The sequence below is a fragment of the Schistocerca serialis genome, chromosome 8 (assembly GCF_023864345.2).
Source record: "Schistocerca serialis cubense isolate TAMUIC-IGC-003099 chromosome 8, iqSchSeri2.2, whole genome shotgun sequence".
Taxonomy (NCBI): Eukaryota; Metazoa; Arthropoda; class Insecta; order Orthoptera; family Acrididae; genus Schistocerca; species Schistocerca serialis.
Genome location: NC_064645.1, coordinates 288,115,630 through 288,140,342, shown reverse-complemented (window position 1 = coordinate 288,140,342; position 24,713 = coordinate 288,115,630). Strand labels below are relative to the sequence as shown.

Sequence of the window (24,713 nt, the reverse complement as noted above, 5' to 3'; positions counted from 1 at the left end):
AATACACACTGCAACAGGCTCAAACAAAGCTGTCGCCACTCACTGCTCTACTACAACTGACCTTATGCTATCAGCTTCACACAGGACAGGACAGCACAGCACACATGCCATCTGATCCACATCTTCATGTTACAACAGTCTTTTCACTACTTTTTATACAATCCTCGTATATATATGTGAATGATTTGCCTCTCTGATCCACAGCTGGCTATTCAGATTCTTGCATATTGTACAAAAAAGACAACAAGAAATGAAGTCATAGTTTAAAGTCGCAAAGCTAAGTGTGAAAAATTAGAGAATAACAGTTTAAGGAAATCATGCTAGGAGAGATGACAGTAAAAAGTGCAAAGACAAATGGAGTGTAATAATTATCCGAGGACCTGGACTGAGGCACCACTCAAATCTTAGAATACATCAAGTAACAGCTGTCTTTGATATAAATATGTCTTCTATGTTATGCTCCCACCAATTATTAGTATTTCTAAGTGGACTCACCTGAATAAGTTCACGGAGGCCACGATCATCTTGTGTGACATCACTTGCTGTGAGAACATTCCTTTTGGCAGCTTCAGCTTCTCCCAAATAGTGTGTCACCATTTCAAGAACAGTGTCTGCCTACAATAAAAATAAAATAATAATCACGCAATTTTTAAATCCTGAAGCATAACTGACTTTAACAGTGTGAAAATAATATGGATGGACTTTTTATATTCTAATAGCTCTCAACCTCAATCCCATTAACTCCATTTCATTTGAACACCCATACATCTATTCACATAACATGTTCTGTGGCTCATACCATGAAGAAGAACCTTTTGGTCAAGATAAACATTGCAATTGTCTGCTAATCTTCTAGAAACTGCATTAATAATTATCAGTGAAGTTCTATAACCTTTCTTTGCTTATTAATGCTCAATTTACCTTACTGGAGCTCAATATAACAAAGTAACATTAAAAGGAAAACCACTACTTTGAAACAAATTGCTGCTTTCACAGTTATACTGACTTGTGTTTATCTCATATTACTTGCTTAATATCTGCATGACTATGATTATCACAGTACAAGTGCCACAGTATCTAAGAGCCGTAAGAATCTAAGATTGTTTACATACATACAGCTACGTGCTATGCATCCAACAGGAATCTTTAATTCTTGCTTGTAATATTCACACCTGTCAGAACCAATTGCCTTTGGGATTTTAATTATTATGTGCTTGTAGATGACACATTTTTAATTTTCATTTGATTATGAAGTGATACTCAGTTTCCTGCTTTGTGTCTGACGAGAGCTTGTATAACACTTTTACGTGAGAATACTTTATCCTGCTTGTAACCCAACACAAAAATGGCAACGTCTACATGTAAATCTGCTCATAAGTGTATGGACTAGTAACCTTTAACCTGAAGTTGAAGATTCAGATGTAATACAGACACAAGATGAATAATTCCATTATATGCGTATACTGAAATTACCCTCTTGTAATAAGCTGATACTGTTACTCACAACATGGTAATGAAAACTCATACCAGTGTTATATGATAATGGAAACATATACCAAAGTTAATACCTTTTTATTTGCACGATTGTAGAATCACTCGAAAATCACTATTCCCATAGCAACCAAAATCAACTGATTATGTAAGAGAAACAGATTTTTGTTCAATTATTACAGGCAAATAAAGGAACAATTAATACATTCAATAATTTTGTACAGGCTGAGACCCTAGTTCGAAACATTTACTATCTATGTGGAATTATTGTTCCATCTTGGCTTATGCCTTCGTAAACTACAAATAAACTGAATCCGATTTTTTAAAAATTACTATCAAAAACACAATTGTGTTGCAAATCTGTAAAAAATCCAAGCTCTCTGAAGAGACATGTGGAAGATATGCATTTATCAACTTCATATTTATTGTGGTAATTGAAATTCTAGGATGGAAACAATAAAAAAATGAGGAAGGGCTGCCACTCAACTGCAACTTAATCTTCCAGTAAAAATAAGAAGATGACAAGGGAACTGCTTCTGGATATTTGAAGCTGGAATCAATTTATAACAATGGTTCTACAGGAGTTGGGCAAAATATGGAAACAACACAAGAAATGCATGCTTGAAGAAAACTATAGATGCTAGCCAATCGTGCAGGTCATGCTGTTGTATTTGACCATGAACACCACACGTAAACAGTCCTCAATAAGCTGCAAGTGTCAGTCATGGTCAGAATAGTGTTCTGTGTGGTTGTGAATACATTATGTTGAAGCTAACTGAATTTGAAAATGGGCAAATCGTTGGTTCTTAAATGGTGGGTGGTACCGTAATCAATGCAGCCAGAGTGAGTGATACTTCAAGGGACATAGTATCAAAGATTTTTACTGCAAACAGGAAAAGCAGAAAAACATCATCCACTAAGTCAAAATGTGGATGTACGCATGTTGAGTAATCATGACGGATGGTCATTATAGAAGACTGTGATGAAAAATAAGAGGACGAAAACTGCAAAAGTCACTGCAGAACTGAATGTCACACTCACAAACCCATCAGCACCAAAACAACATGAAGGAAGCTCCATAAGCAGGAATTTAAAAAGTGAGCTGGAATTCCAAAACTACTCATCAGTGACGCAGCTGTTCACACAGCTTGCATCGTCTAGCACTAATCTTGTGTACATGAGGATGAACTGTCACATCTTCCCTGGCCACCCTCAGTCACCAGATCTCGGTATTATTGAGCCTCTGTAGTCTACTTTGGTGAGAATGGTACGTGACTGCTATCTACATCCGCCACTGTTACCTGAACTCACCACTATAGTACAAGATTCCCTTGAAAACCAAACTGGACCTAGATGACTGGGAGCTGTTCTGAGTGCTGACTGTTTTCCTGCACTGTATTAGGCATGATAATGTGTTATTTTTTTGGTGTTTCCATATTTTTGTCCAGTACCTGTATCTAAATTTTCAGAAAGCGATACACACAGTAACATGAATTTGAAAATTAAACTAGTCATGCAGTAATACGAGTACTATCCAAGTAGCTGTGGAAGAATATATATTGTAGTAATCATATCCTTGCTTGACACTGTGGATGCTGCATACCTGCACAACAACGTATCCTGTGTGCTATTGTGTGACAGTAATCATCTCAGCACACTCCTGACACCCACTCCTTGACCATTTTGACCAACCACATTATGATTCTTAATCATTACTCGACTGAGGATCAAATCTACAAATAAATCCACAGTATTGCCAAGGGCACTCACACGGCACCTTAAAAAGTCGAAGCCAACATACCGGTATTTATGCGCTACCTGTCAACTCAACACCTTCAGTTTCACTGATGTTACTTCTGTGATATGAACTCGCAGGAAAAAGTTTCTCCTCTGTTTTTTAGAACCTCAACACCATCAAGTCTCAAAATTTGCTTTATCTTGACCTTCAACTAAATGGGCTACATTCATTGTTGTTGCTATCGAAATCTCAAATGCTTCTATAAAAACTTTGTCCATATCAAACACATCAAGCTAAATATTAGCAAAATATGTCTAATACCTTCCAAAAGCCTTTACAGACAATGGCCTGTCTAGTTATTCCAGAAACAGATTTTCTGAGCCTTTTCTTCCCATGACACCAACAACCTTTCTTTCAGCAGTGTGGATTATTGACAGAGCAGTACTTCCTTTATCACACAGGCCTATGGAAACACAATCAGCATCCTTTGCAATGGGGTCTGACCAAATATAATTACCAGCAGAGACACAGATTATTATGTCCAAATCAAATCTCCAAAGGTATACATATTATTCCATCACCCACCTTAACTTGGCAATATTCCATTTATATGTCTTCCCTGCTCTCTGTCCTGCACCTCATAATTTTGCTGTGGGTGAGCAGGTGCAAGACCTGTCCCATATATCCTACCACCATCTCCTACTGCAGTCCAGTGATCTTCATTCACTATCCAAACAAAGATAGAGTCATGTGTGAAAGCTGTGCTGCAATTACTTTGCAGGGTTGTATGTGAGTGTGATGACTAACCATCTGCTTATCCATAAACTGAGGACACCCATAAACACTGACACATTATTGCTGAGAAGCTCAACCGTTACAAATATGTGTAACACACACGCTCAATATAACGGTCCACATTTCTGAGGCATTTCATCAACTTGTGAAAAGAATGTGGTAGCCACTCACATTAAAAAAATTAAGATCATCCTTTACAGACTCTAAAAGGGCCTTAATCTAAAATGATGGTAGAAAAACACATTTCACTTAATCTTTCCACAGAACATGACCAATTCTGTTGGAAAAACTTTGTAAGACAGGCTCTAGACTTCGGAGCCACCTAATTGCTTTCATCACTCACCTGATTTATGGTTGGTTGATAGTGCAAAGTGCATCTGACCTGTCTTTCACTATAAACATTCCCGTGAAAGGTGACTTTGAGGTGGGCTGACTCAGCTGTCAAACTTTCAAAAGTGCATTCAATGAACCATCCCTTAAGCCAGATGGTGACGACTATCAGCCTGAAGATACCAATAAGCAGGAGTTTGCTTCCTGTAAATGATGTCCCAAAGTATCCTCAGTCTTCCTGCTAACCAACACAGAAAGAAAGGCAACCATCCCTCTTCACCACCACCGTGAAGTGAATATTTGAGTGGACTGAATTCAGATATTCTAAAAAGCCATTTAAATTATCGTGTTCATGATACCAAACAATAAAACTATTGTCTACATACCGCAAAAAGGGCACAGGTTTCAACTAATACGCCATTGTCAGGTGTACCTGTTGATGTTACAATTAATATAGCTTACTTGTGTCTATAACATCAAAAACATTCAATTCTTGACAAAATAATTTAATTGGATAAATAAAAATCTACTCACCAAGCGGTGGCATAACACACACATAAAACAAGGTCGTGACTTAGCAAGGTTTCGGGTTCAGTGGTTCCTTCTTCAGGCAGAAAGGGTGAAGGAAAAGGATTGGAGGGGTCTAGGAAAAGCGGTAGAATTTGGGAAAGTCACCCAGAATTGCTGTTCAGGAAGTCTCCCCTGACCTGTGGTTCTGGGTGAATTTCCTGAAATCTACCCCTTTTCCTAGACCTCTCTAGTTCTTTTCCTCACCTCTCTTCCTTCCCCTTCAACATATCTGCCTGAAGGAGGACTTATTGGCTCCAAAAGCTTGCCTAATTACACCCTTCATTTATATATGTGTTCTGCCACTACTTGGTGAGTAATTTTTTATCTGTCAAATTAAATTACCTGTGCCTATGTATCTTACGCATAAAGCTGTTTTACATACTGTCTGAAACAAGGTTGTAGTGAAGAAATACGGCCATCAGAAGCTAAATAAAATATTTTGCAGCTAACTGGCAACCAATTTACACAAAAATATCATATTTTGACCTCATATATGCTGTGGGCCCAGCAAAGAAGAAATCATTGAACTTATCAAATGTTTTATCTTCCATTGCTGGAGACATCTCTAGCATTTGAAGGCAAAATAGAGAATTGTGACTTGGACCATGCCTAAAACAAAACTCATCAATAACACTTTTTATATAATTAGTCACGATAAGCTACTTAAGTAGATAGATAATTAGAGGACAGCACATGACTGAATGAGATCCCACTTCCAGAAAACAAAAAACATGAAGAATGTTGTTGTTGTTGTTGTTGTTGTTGTTGTTGTTGTTGTGTTCTTCAGTCCTGATACTGGTTTGATGCAGCTCTCCATGCTACTCTATCCTGTGCAAGCTTCTTCATCTCCCAGTACCTACTGCAACCTACATCCTTCTGAATCTGCTTGGTGTATTCATCTCTTGGTCTCCCTCTACGATTTTTACCCTCCACGCTGCCCTCCAATACTAAATTGGTGATCCCTTGATGCCTCAGAAGATGTCTTACCAACCGATCCCTTCTTCTAGTCAAGTTGTGCCACAAACTTCTCTTCTCTCCAATCCTATTCAACACCTCCTCATTAGTTATGTGATCTACCCATCTAATCTTAAGTATTCTTCAGTAGCACCACATTTCGAAAGCTTCTATTCTCTTCTTGTCCAAACTATTTATCGTCCATGTATCACTTCCATACATGGCTACACTCCATACAAATACTTTCAGAAACGGCTTCCTGACACTTAAATCTATACTCGTTAACAAATTTCTCTTCTTCAGAAATGCTTTCCTTCTCATTGCCAGTCTACATTTTATATCCTCTCTACTTCGACCATCATCAGTTATTTTGCTCCCCAAATAGTAAACCTCCTTTACTACTTCAAGTGTCTCAGTTCCTAATCTAATACCCTCAGCATCACCAGATTTAATTTGACTACATTCCATTACCCTCATTTTGCTTTTGTTGATGTTCATCTTATATCCTCCTTTCAAGACACTATCCATTCCGTTCAACTGCTCTTCCAAGTCCTTTGCTGTCTCTGACAGAATTACAATGTCATCGGCGAACCTCAAAGTTTTTATTTCTTCTCCATGGATTTTAACACCTAATCCGAAATTTTCTTTTGTTTCCTTCAGTGCTTGCTCAATATACAGATTGAATAACATCGGGGAGAGTCTACAACCCTGTCTCACTCCCTTCCCAACCACTGCTTCCCTTTCATGCCCCTCAACTCTTATAACTGCCATTTGGTTTCTATACAAATTGTAAATAACCTTTCACTCCCTGTATTTTACCCCCGCCACCTTCAGAATTTGAAAGAGAGTATTCCAGTCAACATTGTCAAAAGCTTTCTCTAAGTCTACAAATGCTAGAAACGTAGGTTTGCCTTTCCTCAATCTAGCTTCTAAGATAAATTGTAGGGCCAGTATTACCTCACATGTTCCAATATTTCTACGGAATCCAGACTGATCTTCCCCGAGGTCGGCTTCTACTAGTTTTTCCATTTGTCTGTAAAGAATTTGTGTTAGTATTTTGCGGTCATGACTTATTAAACTGATAGTTCGGTAATTTTCACACCTGTCAACACCTGCTTTCTTTGGGATTGGAATTATTATATTCTTCTTGAAGTCTGAGGGTATTTCGCCTGTCTCATACATCTTGCTCACCAGATGGTAGAGTTTTGTCAGGACTGGCTCTCCCAAGGCCGTCAGTAGTTCTAATGGAATGTTGTCTACTCCCGGGGCCTTGTTTCGACTCATGTCTTTCAGTGCTCTGTCAAACTCTTCACGCAGTATCATATCTCCCATTTCATCTTCATCTACATCCTCTTCCATTTCCATAATATTGTCCTCAAGAACATCGCCCTTGTATAGACCCTGCTTTCCCTTCTTTGCTTAGAACTGGGTTTCCATCTGAGCTCTTAATATTCATACAAGTGGTTCTCTTTTCTCCAAAGGTCTCTTTAATTTTCCTGTAGGCAGTATCTATCTTACCCCTAGTGAGGTAAGCCTCTACATCCTTACATTTATCCTCTAGCCATCCCTGCCTAGCCATTTCGCACTTCCTGTCGATCACATTTTTGAGACGTTTGTATTCATTGTTGCCTGCTTCATTTACTGCATTTTTATATTTTCTCCTTTCATCAATTAAATTCAATATTTCTTCTGTTACTCAAGGATTTCTACCAGCCCCTGTCTTTTTACCTACTTGATCTTCTGCTGTTTTCACTATTTCATCCCTCAAAGCTACCCATTCTTCTTCTACTGTATTTCTTTCCCCCATTCCTGCCATTTGTTCCCTTACGCTCTCCCTGAAACTCTGTACAACCTCTGGTTTAGTCAGTTTATCCAGGTCCCATCTCCTTAAATTCCCACCTACTTGCAGTTTCTTCAGTTTTAATCTACAGTTCATAACCAATAGATTATGGTCAGAGTCCACACCTGCCCCTGGAAGTGTCTTACAATTTAAAACCTGTTTCCTAAATCTCTGTCTTACCATTATATAATCTATCTGAAACCTGTCAGTATCTCCAGGCTTCTTCCATGTATGCAACCTTCTTTTATGATTCTTGAACCAAGTGTTAGCTATGATTAAGTTGTGCTCTGTGCAAAATTCTACCAGGTGGCTTCCTCTTTCATTTCTTACCCCCAATCCATATTCACCTACTACGTTTCCTTCTCTCCCTTTTCCTACTACCGAATTCCAGTCACCCATAACTATTAAATTTTCGTCTCCCTTCATTATCTGAATAATTTCTTTTATTTCATCACACGTTTCTTCAATTTCTTCGTCATCTGCAGAGCTAGTTGGCTTATAAACTTGTACTACTATAGTAGGAGTGGGCTTCGTGTCTATCTTGGCCACAATAATGCGTTCACTATGCTGTTTGTAGTAGCTTACCCGCATTCCTATTCTTTTATTCATTATTAAACCTACTCCTGCATTACCCCTATTTGACTTTGTATTTATAACCCTGTATTCGCCTGAACAAAAGTCTTGTTCCTCCTGCCACTGAACTTCACTAATTCCCACTATATCTAACTTTAACCTATCCATTTCCCTTTTTACATTTTCTAACCTACCTGCCTGATTAAGGGATCTGACATTCCACACTCCGATCCATAGAATGCCAGTTTTCTTTCTCCTGATAACGACATCCTCCTGAGTAGTCCCCGCCCGGAGGTCCGAATGGGGGACTATTTTACCTCCGGAATATTTTACCCAAGATGACGCCATCATCATTAAGCATACAGTAAAGCTGCATGCCCTCGGGAAAAATTACGGCTGTAGTTTTCCATTGCTTTCAACCGTTCGCAGTACCAGCACAGAGAGGCTGTTTTGGTTAGTGTTACAAGGCCAAATCAGTCGGTCATCCAGACTGTAGCCCCTGCAACTACTGAAAAGGCTGCTGCCCCTCTTCAGGAACCAAGCATTTGTCTGGCCTCTCAACAGATACCCCTCCATTGTGGTTACACCTACGGTATGGCTATCTGTATCACTGAGGCACGCAAGCCTCCCCACCAATGGCAAGGTCCACGGTTCATGGGGGGACATGAAGAATACGACACAGTTAATACCCATCATTCAGCTCTAATAGCAATCATACACAGGTTGTCTCAGGGATCTATACTGGGGTCAATCTTGGTTTTAGTGTATGTAAACAACTTTAAATCCAGGAAGGAATGATAACTATATTATGAAAAGGATAGATTACTACTCACCATATAGGGGAGACATTGAGTCGCAGACTGGCACAACAAAAAGACTACTAAACACGTAAGATTTTGGCCAGAAGGCCTCCTTCTGTAATAGACAACATGTTCAGACACACACACACACACACACACACACACACACACACAAAGCAAATACACCTCACACGCAACTCCTATCTCGCTATCTCTGGCCAGAAGGCACCTGCAACCTGGAGTGGGGTGGGAAAGGGGGAGGGATAGCATGGTAAAGGTGCGAGGAGAAAAGTAAGCACTGTAGGACAAGGCTGCCAGGTGAAGCAATAGGGGGGCTGGGAGGGAGGGGTGGGGGGGTAGGGTTGTAGGTAGGGGTAGAGGGTCGAGGGGAGGGGGGGGGGAGAAAGGGAGTGAACAGAAAAGGAGATCAGCAGAGAAAGGAGGAAAAACTGCCAGGTGCACTGGCAGAGATTGATGCTCATTGAGGGTGAGTGTATGTGAATTACAAGATGACAGGACAGAGGGGCAGAAACAGTTGGGTGTAAAGCGTAAAAAGATTAGTTTACCTTAGGTTGAGGATGGGATGATTTGGGGTGCGGGTTATGTGTTGTAAGAGTAACTCCCATTTGGGCTCTTCAGAGATGGTAGTGGTAGACACAGGTGGCCTGGGTTGTGAAGTAGTCATTGAAATCAAGCATGTTATGTTTAGTTTCAGGTTGTGCCGCAAGGTGATCCACTTTACTCTTGGGCACAGTTTAGCAGTGGCCAATCATCCTGTTGGACAGCTGGTTGGTAGTTATATCAATACAAAAAGCTGTGCAACAATTGCAGCAGAGCTGTTGTCTGACATTGCTGCTTTCACAGGTGCCTGGCCTCTGATGGATAGGATAAGCCTGTGACAGAATTGGAACAGGAAGCGCTGGGTGAGGGTTTTGTTTTGTTTTAGGGTGCAAAACCAACTAAGGTCATGTGCACATAACCTTAGAACACTAATAAAAAAAGAAAGCTAAAAGCGGTTACACATCAAGTCCAACTACAATGGAAGTGGTTAAAAAAAAAAGGGCATTCAGTCAGGAAATGGAGAACCATCAAAGGCTGACGACAATGAGGACATAGTAGTGGTGGATCACCATCTAACAAATGACAATGGCTGAAATGACAGTGCCCAATACTCAACCTAGCTAAAATGATCACCTTGCTGCAAAAGGATCGAGAAGTAGTCAGCCAAGTCACTGGGAGAGGTTTAATCCCCCAGAGCTTGTTCCCTTGATGAGAAGATCAGTGGTGATGTCAACAGTGGCAACACAGTGACAATTGGAAGGAATGGAAGAGCCAGTGGGCTAAGATAGGAGCATTGCAGGCTTGGCAGCTGCATCAGCAGCCTCAATTTCCATCAGACCGACATGACCAGGAACCCACAAAAACATCACAGCAACTCCCTCAAGAGTGAGCAAGTGGAAGCTTTCTTGGACCCATTGCATTCAGGGGTGGAATGTGTACAGCACACAGAGGGTCTGAAGGGCACTGAGAGAATCAGAGCGTTTGACACAATTAAAAAGCCTTTGTTGGTGGATGTGCTGCATGGCCTAATAGAGGATGAACAGCTCTGCCATAAATATTGATCAGTGTTCTGGAAGCCAATAATGAAAATCATTGCTGCCAATGATGTAGGCACACCCGACACCACTGACAGTCTTACGGCTGTCAGTGTACATGAAGGTACTATCACTCAGCTGTGTGCGTAGGTCGACAAACTCACAGCAATAGATTGAGCCCAGACTAATTTCCTTAGGAAGTGAATGAAGTCCAAGATGAACACGGGCTGCCACACACACTCAAGGTGGAGAAGGGCTCATAGGAACGTGGCAGGTATTGTGAAGTTAAGATGCCGGAGCAAAGGCCAAAAGCGAACCCCGGGAGGTAACAGAGAAGGACGTGTCCCATACTGGTGGTTATGGGAGTCATCGAGGGAGGCACAGGTTGGGAATGGCACACAAACTGCATGCATATCCACTGAGGAGAACATCACACTGGTATGACAGTGGTAGTTTGGCTGCTTCTGCATACAGACTCTCAGCTGCACTAGTGTAAAAGGCGCCCGTAGCCAAACAGATTTCACGATGGTGGACTGTATTAACATGGCATAAGATGGATGGATGTGCAGATGCGTAAATGAAACACCCACAGCCTAGTTTTGAAAGGACAAGTGATCAATACAATCAGAGGAGGGTGGTCTGATCTGCTCCCCAGGAAGTACCGCTTACGACACATAGGACCCTGACGGACTGGACACAGCATGTGGCCAGGTAATACATGTGGTAGGACCAAGAAAGTTTTCTGCCAAGCATGAGCCCCAGGAATTTCATAGTTTCAGCGAACAAAGAGCAACAAGCCCAAGATGTAAAGACGGTGGAAGAAAGTCATTGCACTGCCAGAAATTCATACAAATAGTTTTATCAGTGCAGAAGTGACAGCCAATAGTGATGCTCCATGAGTAAACACAACTGATACATCGCTGAAGATGCCACTCAAGGAGACGTGTCCATGGGGAACCGCAATAGATCACAAAGTCGTCAACAAAAAGGGAGACATCGAGATGCCCGACGGAAGACAGGCCATAATAGGGTTAATGGCTATAGCAACGAAGATGACATTCAGGATGGAGCCCCGAGGTACCCTGTTTTCCTGGATGAAGGTGTCTGATAGGGCCAACCCACACGTATCTTGAAAACTTGGTCTTTTAAAAATCCCTGAAGGAAATACGGCAGGTGGTCACGAAAACTCCACGTGTAGAGTATGGAGGATTCGAGTCCTCTGGAAGGTGTTGGAAGCTTTCTCCAGATCAAAAAACACAGCCACAGTCTGGTATTTCTGCGGAAAACGATTCATGACACGTGTTGACAAAGTAATGAAATGGCCAACTACAGAAAAGCGTACTCGAAATGCACGTTGTGCAGTAGATAGTACACTGTGAGATTCGAGCCAACATACCAACCAGCCACGAATCATACACTCCACCACCCTGCAAAAACAGCTCATGTAGCTAACACTTCATTCAAGAATCATGAAAGAAGGTTATATACATGGAAGAAGCCTGGAGATACTGGAAGGTCTCAGATAGATTATATAATGGTAAGACAGAGATTCAGGCACCAGGTTTAAATTGTAAGACATTTCCAGGGGCATATGTGGACTCTGACCACAACCTATTGGTTATGAAGTGTAGAATAAAACTGAAGAAACTGCAAAAAGGTGGGAATTTAAGGAGATGGGACCTGGATAAACTGACTAAACCAGAGTTTGTACAGAGTTTCAGGGAGAGCATAAGGGAACAATTGACAAGAATGGGGGAAAGAAGTACAGTAGAAGAAGAATGGGTAGCTCTTAGGGATGAAGGAGTGAAGGAAGCAGAGGATCAAGTAGGTAAAAAGTTGAGGGCTAGTAGAAATCCTTGGGTAACAGAAGAAATATTGAATTTAATTGATGAAAGGAGAAAATATAAAAATGCAGTAAATGAAGCAGGCAAAAAGGAATACAAACGTCTCAAAAATGAGATCGACAGGAAGTGCGAAATGGCTAGGCAGGGATGGCTAGAGGACAAATGTAAGGATGTAGAGGCTTATCTCACTAGGGGTAAGATAGATACTGCCTACAGGAAAATTAAAGAGACCTTTGGAGAGAAGAGAACCACTTGTATGAATATCAAGAGCTCAGATGGCAACCCAGTTCTAAGCAAAGAAGGGAAGGCAGAAAGGTGGAAGGAGTATATAGAGGGTTTATACAAGGGCGATGTACTTGAGGACAATATTATGGAAATGGAAGAGGATGTAGATGAAGACGAAATGGGAGATAAGATACTGCGTGAAGAGTTTGACAGAGCACTGAAAGACCTGAGTCGAAACAAGGCCCCGGGAGTAGACAACATTCCATTAGAACTACTGATGGCCTTGGCACTTCATATGTCGCGGTTCCTTGTTCGATACGTCTAGGTTGGGCATGCGCGAGATTGTGTTGTTGATGTACTAGTTTTGTTATAAATCCTCTCATAGTTTTTGCATGCATGAGACTGGTGTAAGTGAGAGGAGTGTGCTTCACTGGTTTTTATTTTGTCGTGAAATATGTTCTGAGTTTATTAAGAACAGGGGTAAGTTGGGTGGGCCTAGGGTTGCGATGGAGGTGGACGAGTCGCAGTTTGGGAAAAGGAAATATGGGAGGGGTGGTTGGTCTCTGGGTGTGAGGGGCTGTTGTACCGGGAGGTGGGTGTTCGGAATGTGTTTTTAGGGTTGTGGAGGGCAGTCTAAGAGGGAATAAGTTGGGTTGATTGAGTTTATAGAACCAGGTTCTACTGTAGTTTCTGATGCTTTTTCTTCTTATAGGGGGTTGGGTGAGAGGGGGTACAATCATTTAGTAGTGAACCATACTTTGGAGTTTAAAAATTATGAGACAGAGGCTTGTACTAATACCATAGAGGGGATGTGTGGGACCATTAAGTCATTTCTTGGGAGGGGGAAGAGGTGCTCTTCTAACCTTCAGTCTCATTTAGATGAGTACTGTTGGTGGAAGAGCGTCCCTGAGGGTTTTTGTTTTTTCTTTTTTTCGGGTTTTTTTAAGGGCTATCAGTAAGATGTACAGGCCAAAGGCGGGTGGTTGGGGTGGTTTGTGTGGGTGGGTGGCTGCAGCTCGGGGGGGGGGGGTTAGTTGTTGGTAGTGTTTGTGAAAGGGGGAGGGAGGGAGGAGTGTGTTGGTTTGTGATTTAGTTTTTGTTGAGTTGTAGTGTGCGATTTAGATTTGTTTACTTGGTGTTTGTTTTTTGTTTATGGGTATTTTATTTTGGGGTGAGGGGGGAGGTTGGGTTGGGGGATGGGGTGTGGGTGGGTTGGGTCTTTCTTTTGGTTGTGTATTTTTTCGTTGGTGTGTCGGTGTGTGTATGTATGGATGTGTGTGTTTGTGGCTGGGTGTGTGCCTGTGTGTGATTGTGGTGGCTGACCTAGGTTGTGGCGCCGCAACTTTGTTGTGGTAAGTTTTTATTTTCCTTGTTTTTAGTGTATTTGTTGGGTGTTGTTGTGGCTGGTGGAGTGGTTCTGAGTTGTGTGGTTTGTTGCATTGGTGCTTTGGTATTGTGTGTTGGTTTGTAGGTATGTAGTTGAAGGGAAGTTTTAAATTCCAATTTGTGGTCGTATCTGTGGGTTTCTTTGGTATTGGGAGTCGCTGTTGACCTATGTGGGTGAAGGGAACTGTTCGATTCCAATGGTTGGTTGTGGCTGCTCCGGTATCAGGGTTTCTGTTGCGTTATATAGGTCAAGGGAAGTGTTTGATTCTAATGTGTGGTTATGGCTTAGGGGGTTCCGGTATCAGGAGTTGCTGTTGAGCTATATAGGTCAAGGGAAGTGCTCGATTCCAATTTGTGGGATTGGCAGCTTCTGTTGAGCTATATAGGTCAAGGGAAGTGTCTGATTCCAAAGTTTTGTGTTGTCTGTTTATTCAGTCATTTTGTGTGGTTTGGTATGGTGGTGTGTGTCTGAATTTGTTTATATTTACTTTGTCCCCACCCAAAAACCCCCAATTTCCCAAGCTTGTCCCATTACCAGAACGAGATTTTCACTCTGCAGTGGAGTGTGCGCTGATATGAAACTTCCTGGCAGATTAAAACTGTGTGCCGGACCGAGACTCGAACTTGGGACCTTCGCCTTTTGTGGGTAAGTGCTCTACCGACTGAGCTACCCAAGCATGACTCTCACCCCATCCTCGCAGCTTTAATTCTGCCAGTACCTCGTCTCCTACCTTCCAAACTTTACAGAAGCTCTCCTGTCCCGTTAGTTTCATTAGGTTTTTTGTGGAATGTGTGTGTGTTGGTTTTTCAATGTATTTTTGTGTTTGTTGTCATTTTTACATAATGACGTCATAGGCACCATATTGGAGTCGTAATGTATGGTCATTTCTGTCATGTTTGTGATGTCATGGGTCAAAGCAGACAGGTGGAATCAGACACTTCCGTATTTTGCAGAATCTAAGTAACTCTCTGTATGCTGTTCTGCACTGCTAGAAAGGACATTGTTCTTCCAGTAGTGCTCTCTGAGCTTCAGTTTACTGACAAACTATACCTCTCCAGCATTTTCTGTCCATGTCTCTTGTGTGAGAAGACAAAATAAGCTGGAGCTGTCAACTGTCTACCACAGTGAAGAGCCTGCTCAATGTGTAACATGTTGTCAATATGTATTTGTCAATGCTGATTTTGTTGTCTCCACTATCACTCTCTAGAACACTTTTCATGGCATGAAGGGCATCAAATGCATTGCCCCTTCCTCAGCTCTTTCAACACTCAAGATGCTAAGAGGTTTAAATTGTCTCCCTCTGCAAGAGAAGGTTACCTAGGTGTTTTAGAACTTCTGATATTTCAACATAATCCAAGCAATGTGCTGCAGCAGATTACTGTCCTAACTTGAAAATGATCAGTCCCATTCCATCACACACATCCACACCCATCTTAAAAGAAATACTGTGGATGTGTGGTAAGTGGCTGGACTCTGTTCAGGCCACTCTGCAAGTGCCAGCAATTCCTGAACGGAAAAGATATATGTATTCTACCAGCAACACATTTAATGGTGAGAGATGAGCAGTAATTTTCTGGTCATTCATTACCTCACCACATGGCTTTAAGATACACTGTCAATGATAGACAGCAGCAATGTGCCACACTTACCAATACAATCCCTTTCCCACTAACACTACATAGGTCACTGACAAATTTACAATCACAAATTAAACACTTCTCAGTCACTGTTTACAGGAATATATTTTACATAGAAGTTCACTTAACAATTGCAAGTAAGTAATCATTTAATGAATTGAAAATGACTCCACTATAAATTAACACATGCTCCAGTGAGGTTATTAATTTGTCTGCTCACATAACAGAAATGGACAGGAAATGCGTGGGGAGCAGAGTCAGTCTGTAAATTGAAACTCAACCATTGCTCATCAGAGAAGAATTCTTTCCCATAAAAACACTGCATCTGCCTTACAAGATGATTAAGAATAAATTTACCTTGTAGCATAGTAGAATAGTGTGCAGATATTTATACAGATTTTGTCCATATGCAACACTTGGGTTAGCATGATTAGTAGCTCATACCTGTATTCAATGTAGTGTTAACACACTTTGTGGAAAATAAACATCACTTGGGCATGTCTGTGCATTTTGTCACCAGCGATTCATAATGCGCACTGTGGAGGGTTGATGTAACTTCATGAAACACCATGTAGTTGCTTCCTGTCACACAGTAAGGATTACGGAAGTGTCCGATTCTTCCCAGTCTGCTTTGACCCATCATATGGCGGAAATGGCTATTCTAAGCGTCTCCAATATGGTGTCTGTGATGTGACTACATACAAACGGCAACAAACAGGAAAATACATATAAATAGGACAATAACATCTCCCTCCTAAAATACAATGAAACTAATGGGACAACCATGGGGGGATGATGATGATGATGATGATCATGTCCCATACGCCGAGGAGCGTAGGGGACGATGCGGGAGGGGACGACCCCACCACTGTACTAGGCAAGGTCCTAGTGGAGATTGTTTGCCATTGCCTTCCTCCGACTGTAATGGAGATGAATGACGATGATGATGACGATGATGATGATGATGATGATGATGACACAACAACACCCAGTCATCTCGAGGCAGGAAAATTCCTGACCCCGCCGGGAATCAAACCCAGGATCCCATGCGCGGTAAGTGAGAACGCTACTGCAAGATCACGAGCTGCAGACATGGGAAATTGGAGGTTTTTGGGAGGGAACAAGGTAAGTATAACAGTAAAAAAAAAAGCACACCATGTTCCCAAAACACACAAAATGACGAACGAAAAAAAAAAAAAATTACAAAATCTATAGGAATCGGACACTCCCTTTACCTATATAGGTCAAAGAAGCTGGCGAAACCAAAACAACACCAACAGCAAAAACTATGGAAATTGGAATCAGACATTTCCCTTGACCACAGCTGACAATACCAAAACATCCACATCTAAACATAAAACTATGAAAATTGGAATCAGTTATTTCCACTGACCTATACAGGTCAACCATAACTATTGATACGAAAAAAAACAACACCTACAACTATGAAAAACAAAACTAAAACCACAAACCCCAACATCTCAAAAATTCAAAAGTCAAACATCATAAACTCTGCACCGTAATGACGTCACACGCCACAACACCCCTAAGTTATGGGGTCAGAGCAGATGGGGGAATCGGACGCTTCCATTGACCCACACAGTGGGATGTATGAAGTGTGTCAGCACCTAATTGATCTTCATTTGGATACCTATCAAGTTGGGAAGGGCACAAACACAATCCGGTGACCTACCTCCCCTCACGTTTCTACCCCATAAACCTTCCACCCTATTACATCCCTGAAACACAATTTACCCTTTAATAAATCTCTACTGCACTTGAACGTGGTATGCACTTTTAATTTTTGTTTTTAACCCACTTCGGTTAAAGATAAACATTAATTGTACACTGTTAAAACAATATGTTTATTAACTGCAATTTTTCTATACCCTGCAATGTGGAAACTATTAGTGCAAAAGAAAAAATGAATAGGATTTTTTTTTTTTTTTGCAGGAAATTTGATTTAATTTAATTTTGTATTGGGAACATTTTCATTAGAGTTATTCAAGGAAGGCATAAAATGGTACCCTTTAAACATCCCCCCACCCCATCCAAATTCTCATATCCCATCAGTCAGACTTTTTTATAGACCAAGATAAGTTTAAGGACATAAATGCTTATCCTGTTGAGAATGGTCTTTCAGATCATGGTGCACAGCTAGTTACAGTACATGACATAGCTCCATGCAGTATATCAAATCAGACTTTCGAAGCAGTGCGTTCAATTAACAATATAAATATTGCAAACTTTAGGGAAAGCCCACAGCAGCTAGACTGGGATGAAGCGTATAAGGAACCCGATGCAAACTTGAAATATAACTTATTTCACGATACATTTTTAAGGGTATTTGAAAATTGTTTTCCCAAGAAAATAGTTAAACATAATTCCAAGAAAACATATAAAAAACCTTGGATAACTAAAGGAATAAGAATATCTTGCAACCGTAAAAGAGAACTGTATCTAACAGCAAGAGGGAGTACTGACCCCGAAATTGTTCAATATAATAAAAACTATTGTGCGGTACTAAGAAAAGTTATTAAAAAGTCCAGAAGCATGTGTATCATGTCCGAGATCAGTAACTCTGATAATAAAATTAAAGCAATTTGGAATATTATTGAAAGGGAAACAGGGCAACCAAGAGCACAGGAAGACTTTAGTGCCATAAAACTGAATGACAAATGTACTAACAAACAATCAGAAATTGAAAATATTTTCAATAATCATTTTTTAAATGTTGGGGAGAAAAAAGTATCTAGAACTTCACTAGAAAAGGCAAGGCTACTAATAGAAGAGGCCATACCTGTGCAGTTTGAAACAACTGTAATCCCACCAACCTCTCCCTCTGAAATCAGTAAAATAATAAACTCACTGAAAAGTAAAAGCTCTTACGGAATTGATGGCATTTCTGGCAAGGTACTTAAAGCTTGTTCCCCACAGATAAGTAGGATTCTCAGCCACATATGTAACAGCTCTTTGGAGCAGGGTGTTTTCCCCAATAGACTGAAATATGCTATTGTAAAACCATTGCATAAAAAGGGAGATACGTCGGATGTCAACAACTACCGCCCAATCTCTCTTCTGACAGCTCTATCAAAAATTTTTGAGAAAGTAATGTATTCAAGAGTAGCCTCCCATATTTGTAAAAATAAAATACTAACAAAATGTCAGTTTGGTTTTCAGAAAGGCTTTTCAACAGAAAATGCTATTTACGCATTCACTGATCAAATATTAAATGCTCTGAATAACCAGACATCACCCACTGGTATTTTTTGTGATCTCTCAAAGGCCTTTGATTGTGTAAATCATGGAATTCTTTTAGATAAGCTAAATCATTATGGTTCGAGGGGGGCAGTGCACAAATGGTTTAATTCATACTTAACTGGAAGATTGCAGAAAGTTGAAATAAGTGGTTCATGTAATGTTAAAACAACAGCTGATTCCTCAAACTGGGGGGGGGGGGGGGGGGCTAATCAAGTACGGGGTCCCACAGGGTTCGGTCTTAGGTCCTTTACTGTTCTTAATATACATATATACATTAATGACTTACCATTCCACATTGATGAAGATGAAAAGTTAGTTCTTTTTGCTGATGATACAAGTATAATAATAACATCCAAAAACCAAGAGATGTAATTGTAAATGATGTTTTTCACAGAATTATTAAGTGGTTCTCAGCAAACGGACTCTCTTTAAATTTTGATAAAACACAGTATATACAGTTCCGTACAGTAAATGGCACAACTCCAGTAATAAATATAGACTTTGAACAGAAGTCTGTAGCTAAGGTAGAATTTTCAAAATTTTTAGGTATGTCCATTGATGAGAGGTTAAACTAGAAGCAACGCATTGATGGTCTGCTGAAACGTCTGAGTTCAGCTACGTATGCTATTAGGGTTATTGCAAAGTTTGGTGATAAGAATCTCAGTAAATTAGCTTACTATGCCTACTTTCATTCACTACTTTCGTATGGCATCATATTCTGGGGTAATTCATCGTTAAGTAGAAAAGTATTCATTGCTCAAAAACGTGTAATCAGAATGATTGCTGGAGCCCACCCACGGTCATCCTGCAGACATCTATTTAAGGATCTAAGGATCCTCACAGTAACCTCACAGTATATATATATTCACTTATGAAATTTGTTGTTAATAATCTAACCCAGCTCAAAAGTAATAGCAGTGTGCATAACTATAACACCAGGAGAAAGGATGATCTTCACTATGCAGGGTTAAATCTGACTTTGGCACAGAAAGGGGTAAATTATGCTGCCACAAAAGTCTTTGGTCACTTACCAAGCAGCATCAAAAGCCTGACAGATAGCCAACTAACATTTAAAAATAAATTAAAAGAATTTCTAGATGACAACTTCTAGTCATTGGCTGAATTTTTAGATATAAATTAAGGGGAAAAAAAGCAGCAGCAACAACAACAACAACAACTTAAACATTAGTGTCATGCAATGTTTTGTGTAATGTAATATTGTGTACAGACATCTTTTATAAACCTGACACGTTCCACAACATTACGAAGTGTCGTATTCATGATCTATGGAACAAGTATTAATCTAATCTAATCTAATCTATTTAGTATGTTGTTCATGGCACTCTCTCCTACCACATTTACAACTATGCAAATGTTTTCCCTAAATTTCCTTTGTTGTCTGGACTAGGCTGGCCAACAAGTTGTTGATCACTTAAAGCTCTTGTGCTGTGCTGTCCCTTGCCTTGTCAGGCAGGACCTCAGTGAATCATTATTCCTCACCACTGATGCCTCCAAACACAGTAATTGTACAGTTTTACCACACAAAGACTGCTGTAGGAGAAGGGTTAAAAATGTGGATGGGGGATAAAGTTACAGAAGAAAATACTCAACTGGAAACGTTGAGAAGGTGACACAATCTTTTTAAGAGATACCTATACGCAGTGTTCATTTTATGATTTTACTGCTTGTTTTAATGTAACCTTACAAAAAATGAAAACATAGTATATATTACATTTCTTACCATTTCATCTTCAAGAACTACCCCTGGCATTGTCAGAAGCTCACGATCAGGGGCATATGTACCAGGTGGTGAAGTTACTGCTGCTATTAGGGCCTTGCGTGTGTGCTCTGTTGGGATCCAAGCATCACGACGCCTGTCTGCTTCACTTGGATGCTGTCCTGGTGGTGATGAAGGTGACAAGAATGAAATATCGTCATCTGTAGTGGCTGTTAAATCTGGAGAAGTCAGTACACTACTAGTTGTGTCACTTGGCATTTCAACAGACAAAATGTGGTTCCCGCTACCACTAACACTACCAAGCATATCAAAAAATGCCTTTGCAGATGAAGGATTAGATGTATCAGCAGCTGGTGACATTTCCTGTGATGCAAAGATCCGACAGACAGTAGGTTCATTTTCTCTTGGCAGTTTCGTTTGAACGGCACCAAACAATGACTGTGGCTGATTTGCACCAAACTGTTTCTGTGCCTGACCTGTAAATACTTGAGACTGGCTTGCACTAAACAGGTCCTGTGAACTGGAACTCTCACGAACACTGGTCATCATTGCCGTATTATTTGATGCTCCTGATAGCTGGTCGAAGAAGCTAGTTGCTGGCGACTGCGTTGATTGTGAAAAATACTTACTTAAAGAAGGTTTATCATTTTTATCCGTAGAATTAGTTTGACTGACTTTCTCCGATTCATATCTGACCAAAAAATTTGATACGGCAGTGACATTAGCTTGTTTAAATGCCGGGGAATTCGTAGTGTGATCCACTGATAAAGTAGAAGTTTCAGTTTTTCCGTTTCTGTGAATGTTCATGTTTTATCTGCAGAAGAAAGAAGGAAATTACAATTGAATTACCATTCAATAACAATGATTATAAATAATTTGGACGCACAACATTTTTCCGATATTATTTCCGTAGCTCATTAAGAACAGGAATAAAACGGAGATTAAATGTTAAATATGTAATTATTTGTCTGAGATTTTTACAACTGCTGTCATTCACCTCAGTCAAGTGAGTGCTCACGGTTTCTGTCCATTTTAATTATAATTGACAGTGCCCGTAGCTGTCAAATGTGTACACAGTCTCATCGAATCGAATCCAACTGTGTTTGCAAACAGATACGATGACAATTGACTATAACTGTTGTCAGGTGAGTCATATTTGACAGCCAGCTATTACTTACAAATATGTAGTTTTGCTGCTTTTCGCTCGTTGGTAACTGTTCCCAAATTTCGGACTGTTGCAACACAATTAATGCTTTTATCTTCGACGCTTTCAAGGCCTTCGCTTGTTATTTCGTCACAGCGAGAAGCAAAACATCATGGCGAAAGAAGCGCAATGAGGAGCAGCAGGTAGCTGTTCAGAGCATTTACCTTCAGTATTTGGACAGGTAAAGGTGTCACGACGATGCGTTGTACGTAAAGTGTGCTGTTACCTTACCTCGTACATACACACAAACCTGTCGTGCGATTTTCCAAGTTTGTAACAATCTTTTGACGCTTAAAGCCTTTTAGTTTCTTTATGTTAACTTAAATATGATGAGCGCAAGTTCGATATTTGCACATTATTGAACACAAGTGTCGACAGTGAATAGTTTGTGCGACTTTGAATTGTGTCTGTTTCGTTGTGAAATTATTTTTTCGGCCTTAGTTGGTTCCACCATTGGTTGTGTAAAATGTAAACATTGATTCTGTGGAGGTTTTAGATTGACAGGGGATGTGAGTTTTCAGTGATTTAATGTTACTTACGTTCGGTGTGTGGAATGCACGTGTTTGCCTGAGGCCATCTGTTTCAATTTTGCTCAGAATTATTTGTTGCACTTGGTCCACCTTCCCAAACCACAAACCAAGCTGGTGCTGCATTTACACATTTTTTTTATTCATTCTGATAATGCTGGAAGCCATCTCAGAACAAATGTCAGCACATGTACAGTATTACTGCTTACTGATTTTCATAAGTTGTGTATGTGCAGTGGCAGTGACATAGAAAAAGTCCTACATTGTCTCCAGATTTATAGATACTTTTTTGTAATTTCTTTCTACTCTGCTAGTTGCTTTAGGATTTTATTTGGCTTGTCCTCTGCATCTTTTAATGTTTTAATAATTTACTGTTATTTGCCCATTTAACCCAAGAATTTTCTTGTTGATGTCTGTGATCACAAGAATTATTGTATGTTACTGTGTCGCTGCTTTAAAAATTGGGTTTTCACTACATGTTTCATTGAAGAAGATTAACTCAATGCTATATGATCCTGGAATGAAATATCTTACATTGCAGGTTCTTGAATAGTGGTTGATCAGGAAGAACACATGCTGTAGCAATAGGAATAAATTCCATTGTCACAATACTCAGCTAAGGAGAAAACATTGAGGGGGTGGTTCAACCTCATAATTTAGAGTACCTTGGCTATTTCCTTGACCAACACTCAGAAACTTACATTAATAATGGCACCGAGAAATAAGGAGAACAACGGTGGACACAAAAAAGATGGCAAGGGTAGAAGGAAAAGTGAAGAGAGGTGCAGTGGTAATAGCAGTGGAGGAGAAATTACTGAAGATGATTATAGAAGACGCAGAGACCGCAATAATCAAGTAAGTGTTAATTAACATAATCAATTTGTATAATTGCTGACCTGAAGCTATTGCACTCCTTATTAGTATAAACTAGTTTGCAGAGAACTTAACATTAAATGGTCAATTGTTTAAGAAGTTTCAATTGTAGTTATTGAAAAATGTATAGATTTTTCCTTGAAACTTCTATAAAACTATGCATATCACAAATTTCTTCTGTAGAAACTATCATTCAACTGTTTAATATATAAAGATTATTGTTGTCATGTTGTTTGAAAGTTTGTAGCAAGTGGAATAATCAATCACTGTGACGGTGTAGAAAAGTAAGACTTAATTCATAACAAGGCCTGTTGATTTAGCTGTGACTTTGTGATCAGTTATCTTGCGTCTTCTTGACATCTTGTACAGTGTAAGCCTGTGATACTTAGTTTGCAAGTTAACTCTTAGACAATGTTACTTTGCCTTGGATCACCGTCACATGACAATAGTGAAGATGTCGTCAGACACTAAAATAGAGGTGAAAGTAGCTTGTCTGGAATTTGGCCTAGTACTTTAACTGTTAAATATGTGTGATGTTTTTGAGATGCAGTAGCAGGAATAATTGTTTTGTGAATAATAGAAGTAATCTAGTTGAAGCACGTCACTACAAGCTACAGAAAAAATATAGACTTCGTTCAGTGGCATAATTTTGTAGTGTGTGACATTGTACATGCACTAACAGGAGATCAGGGAACATCGGGTATAATGATGATCTGTAGGGTAGTGTGAGGTCCTTGTATAAAATCTTAGGTGTGGTGACATAATGATCTGTACCATGTCCTGATGTCTCACTTGAGTTCAGAGATGGTGTGGTTGTATATTGATGCAGCATTATTAAATTCAATTAATTTGTTGAGGGTAGCCTCTTATTCTTTGGGGAGTTTCTGGGATTGTTTTCAAAGAGTTTGTGACACTAAATCACATTGTATTATTGCACAAACTGTCCCATTAAAAAACCATTTAGATCGGTGAAGGTGGCCTTCTGCAAACTACACACAAGCTTGAAAGTAATGTCTGGTATTGGAATGTCAATGTAGTCTCTTGATAGTGAAGTTCTTTGAGGCAGACCAAATTCAAAAACAATGTGCTCCAGTGGAAAGCAAGTGAAACTGTATTAATTCCCAAAACAGATAAGAGGATTAATACTAGTGATGTAGGAAACATGATAAATGTCGTAAACATCACGATTCTTATGTAATATGAGTGGCTGTATCTTTCCAAATGGGCTAAGTTACAGATCAGTCTGTCAAAGGTTTTATGATTTGCCAACTTAACAAATAAATATGCACCAAAGACTTATGTCACAGGAGCCATGAACATTATGGTCAAAG

General features: G+C 40.0%; 1 protein-coding gene across 2 annotated transcripts in view; it reads right to left on the bottom strand.

The window, feature by feature from the left end:
* The window catches only part of LOC126416120 (trafficking protein particle complex subunit 12), a 138,568-nt gene extending 116,459 nt beyond the window's left edge, over positions 1–22,109 (bottom strand). The window contains exons 1-3 of one of the 2 annotated variants that reach the window (XM_050083644.1): positions 21,957–22,109; positions 20,782–21,592; positions 496–615 (exon numbers count right to left, since the gene is read on the bottom strand). In XM_050083644.1, coding sequence (XP_049939601.1) covers positions 496–615; positions 20,782–21,585 — 924 coding nt within the window. In that variant the 5' untranslated portion in view covers positions 21,586–21,592; positions 21,957–22,109. The other variant, XM_050083645.1, reaches the window with a different exon arrangement.
* Positions 22,110–24,713: the final 2,604 nt, after the last annotated feature.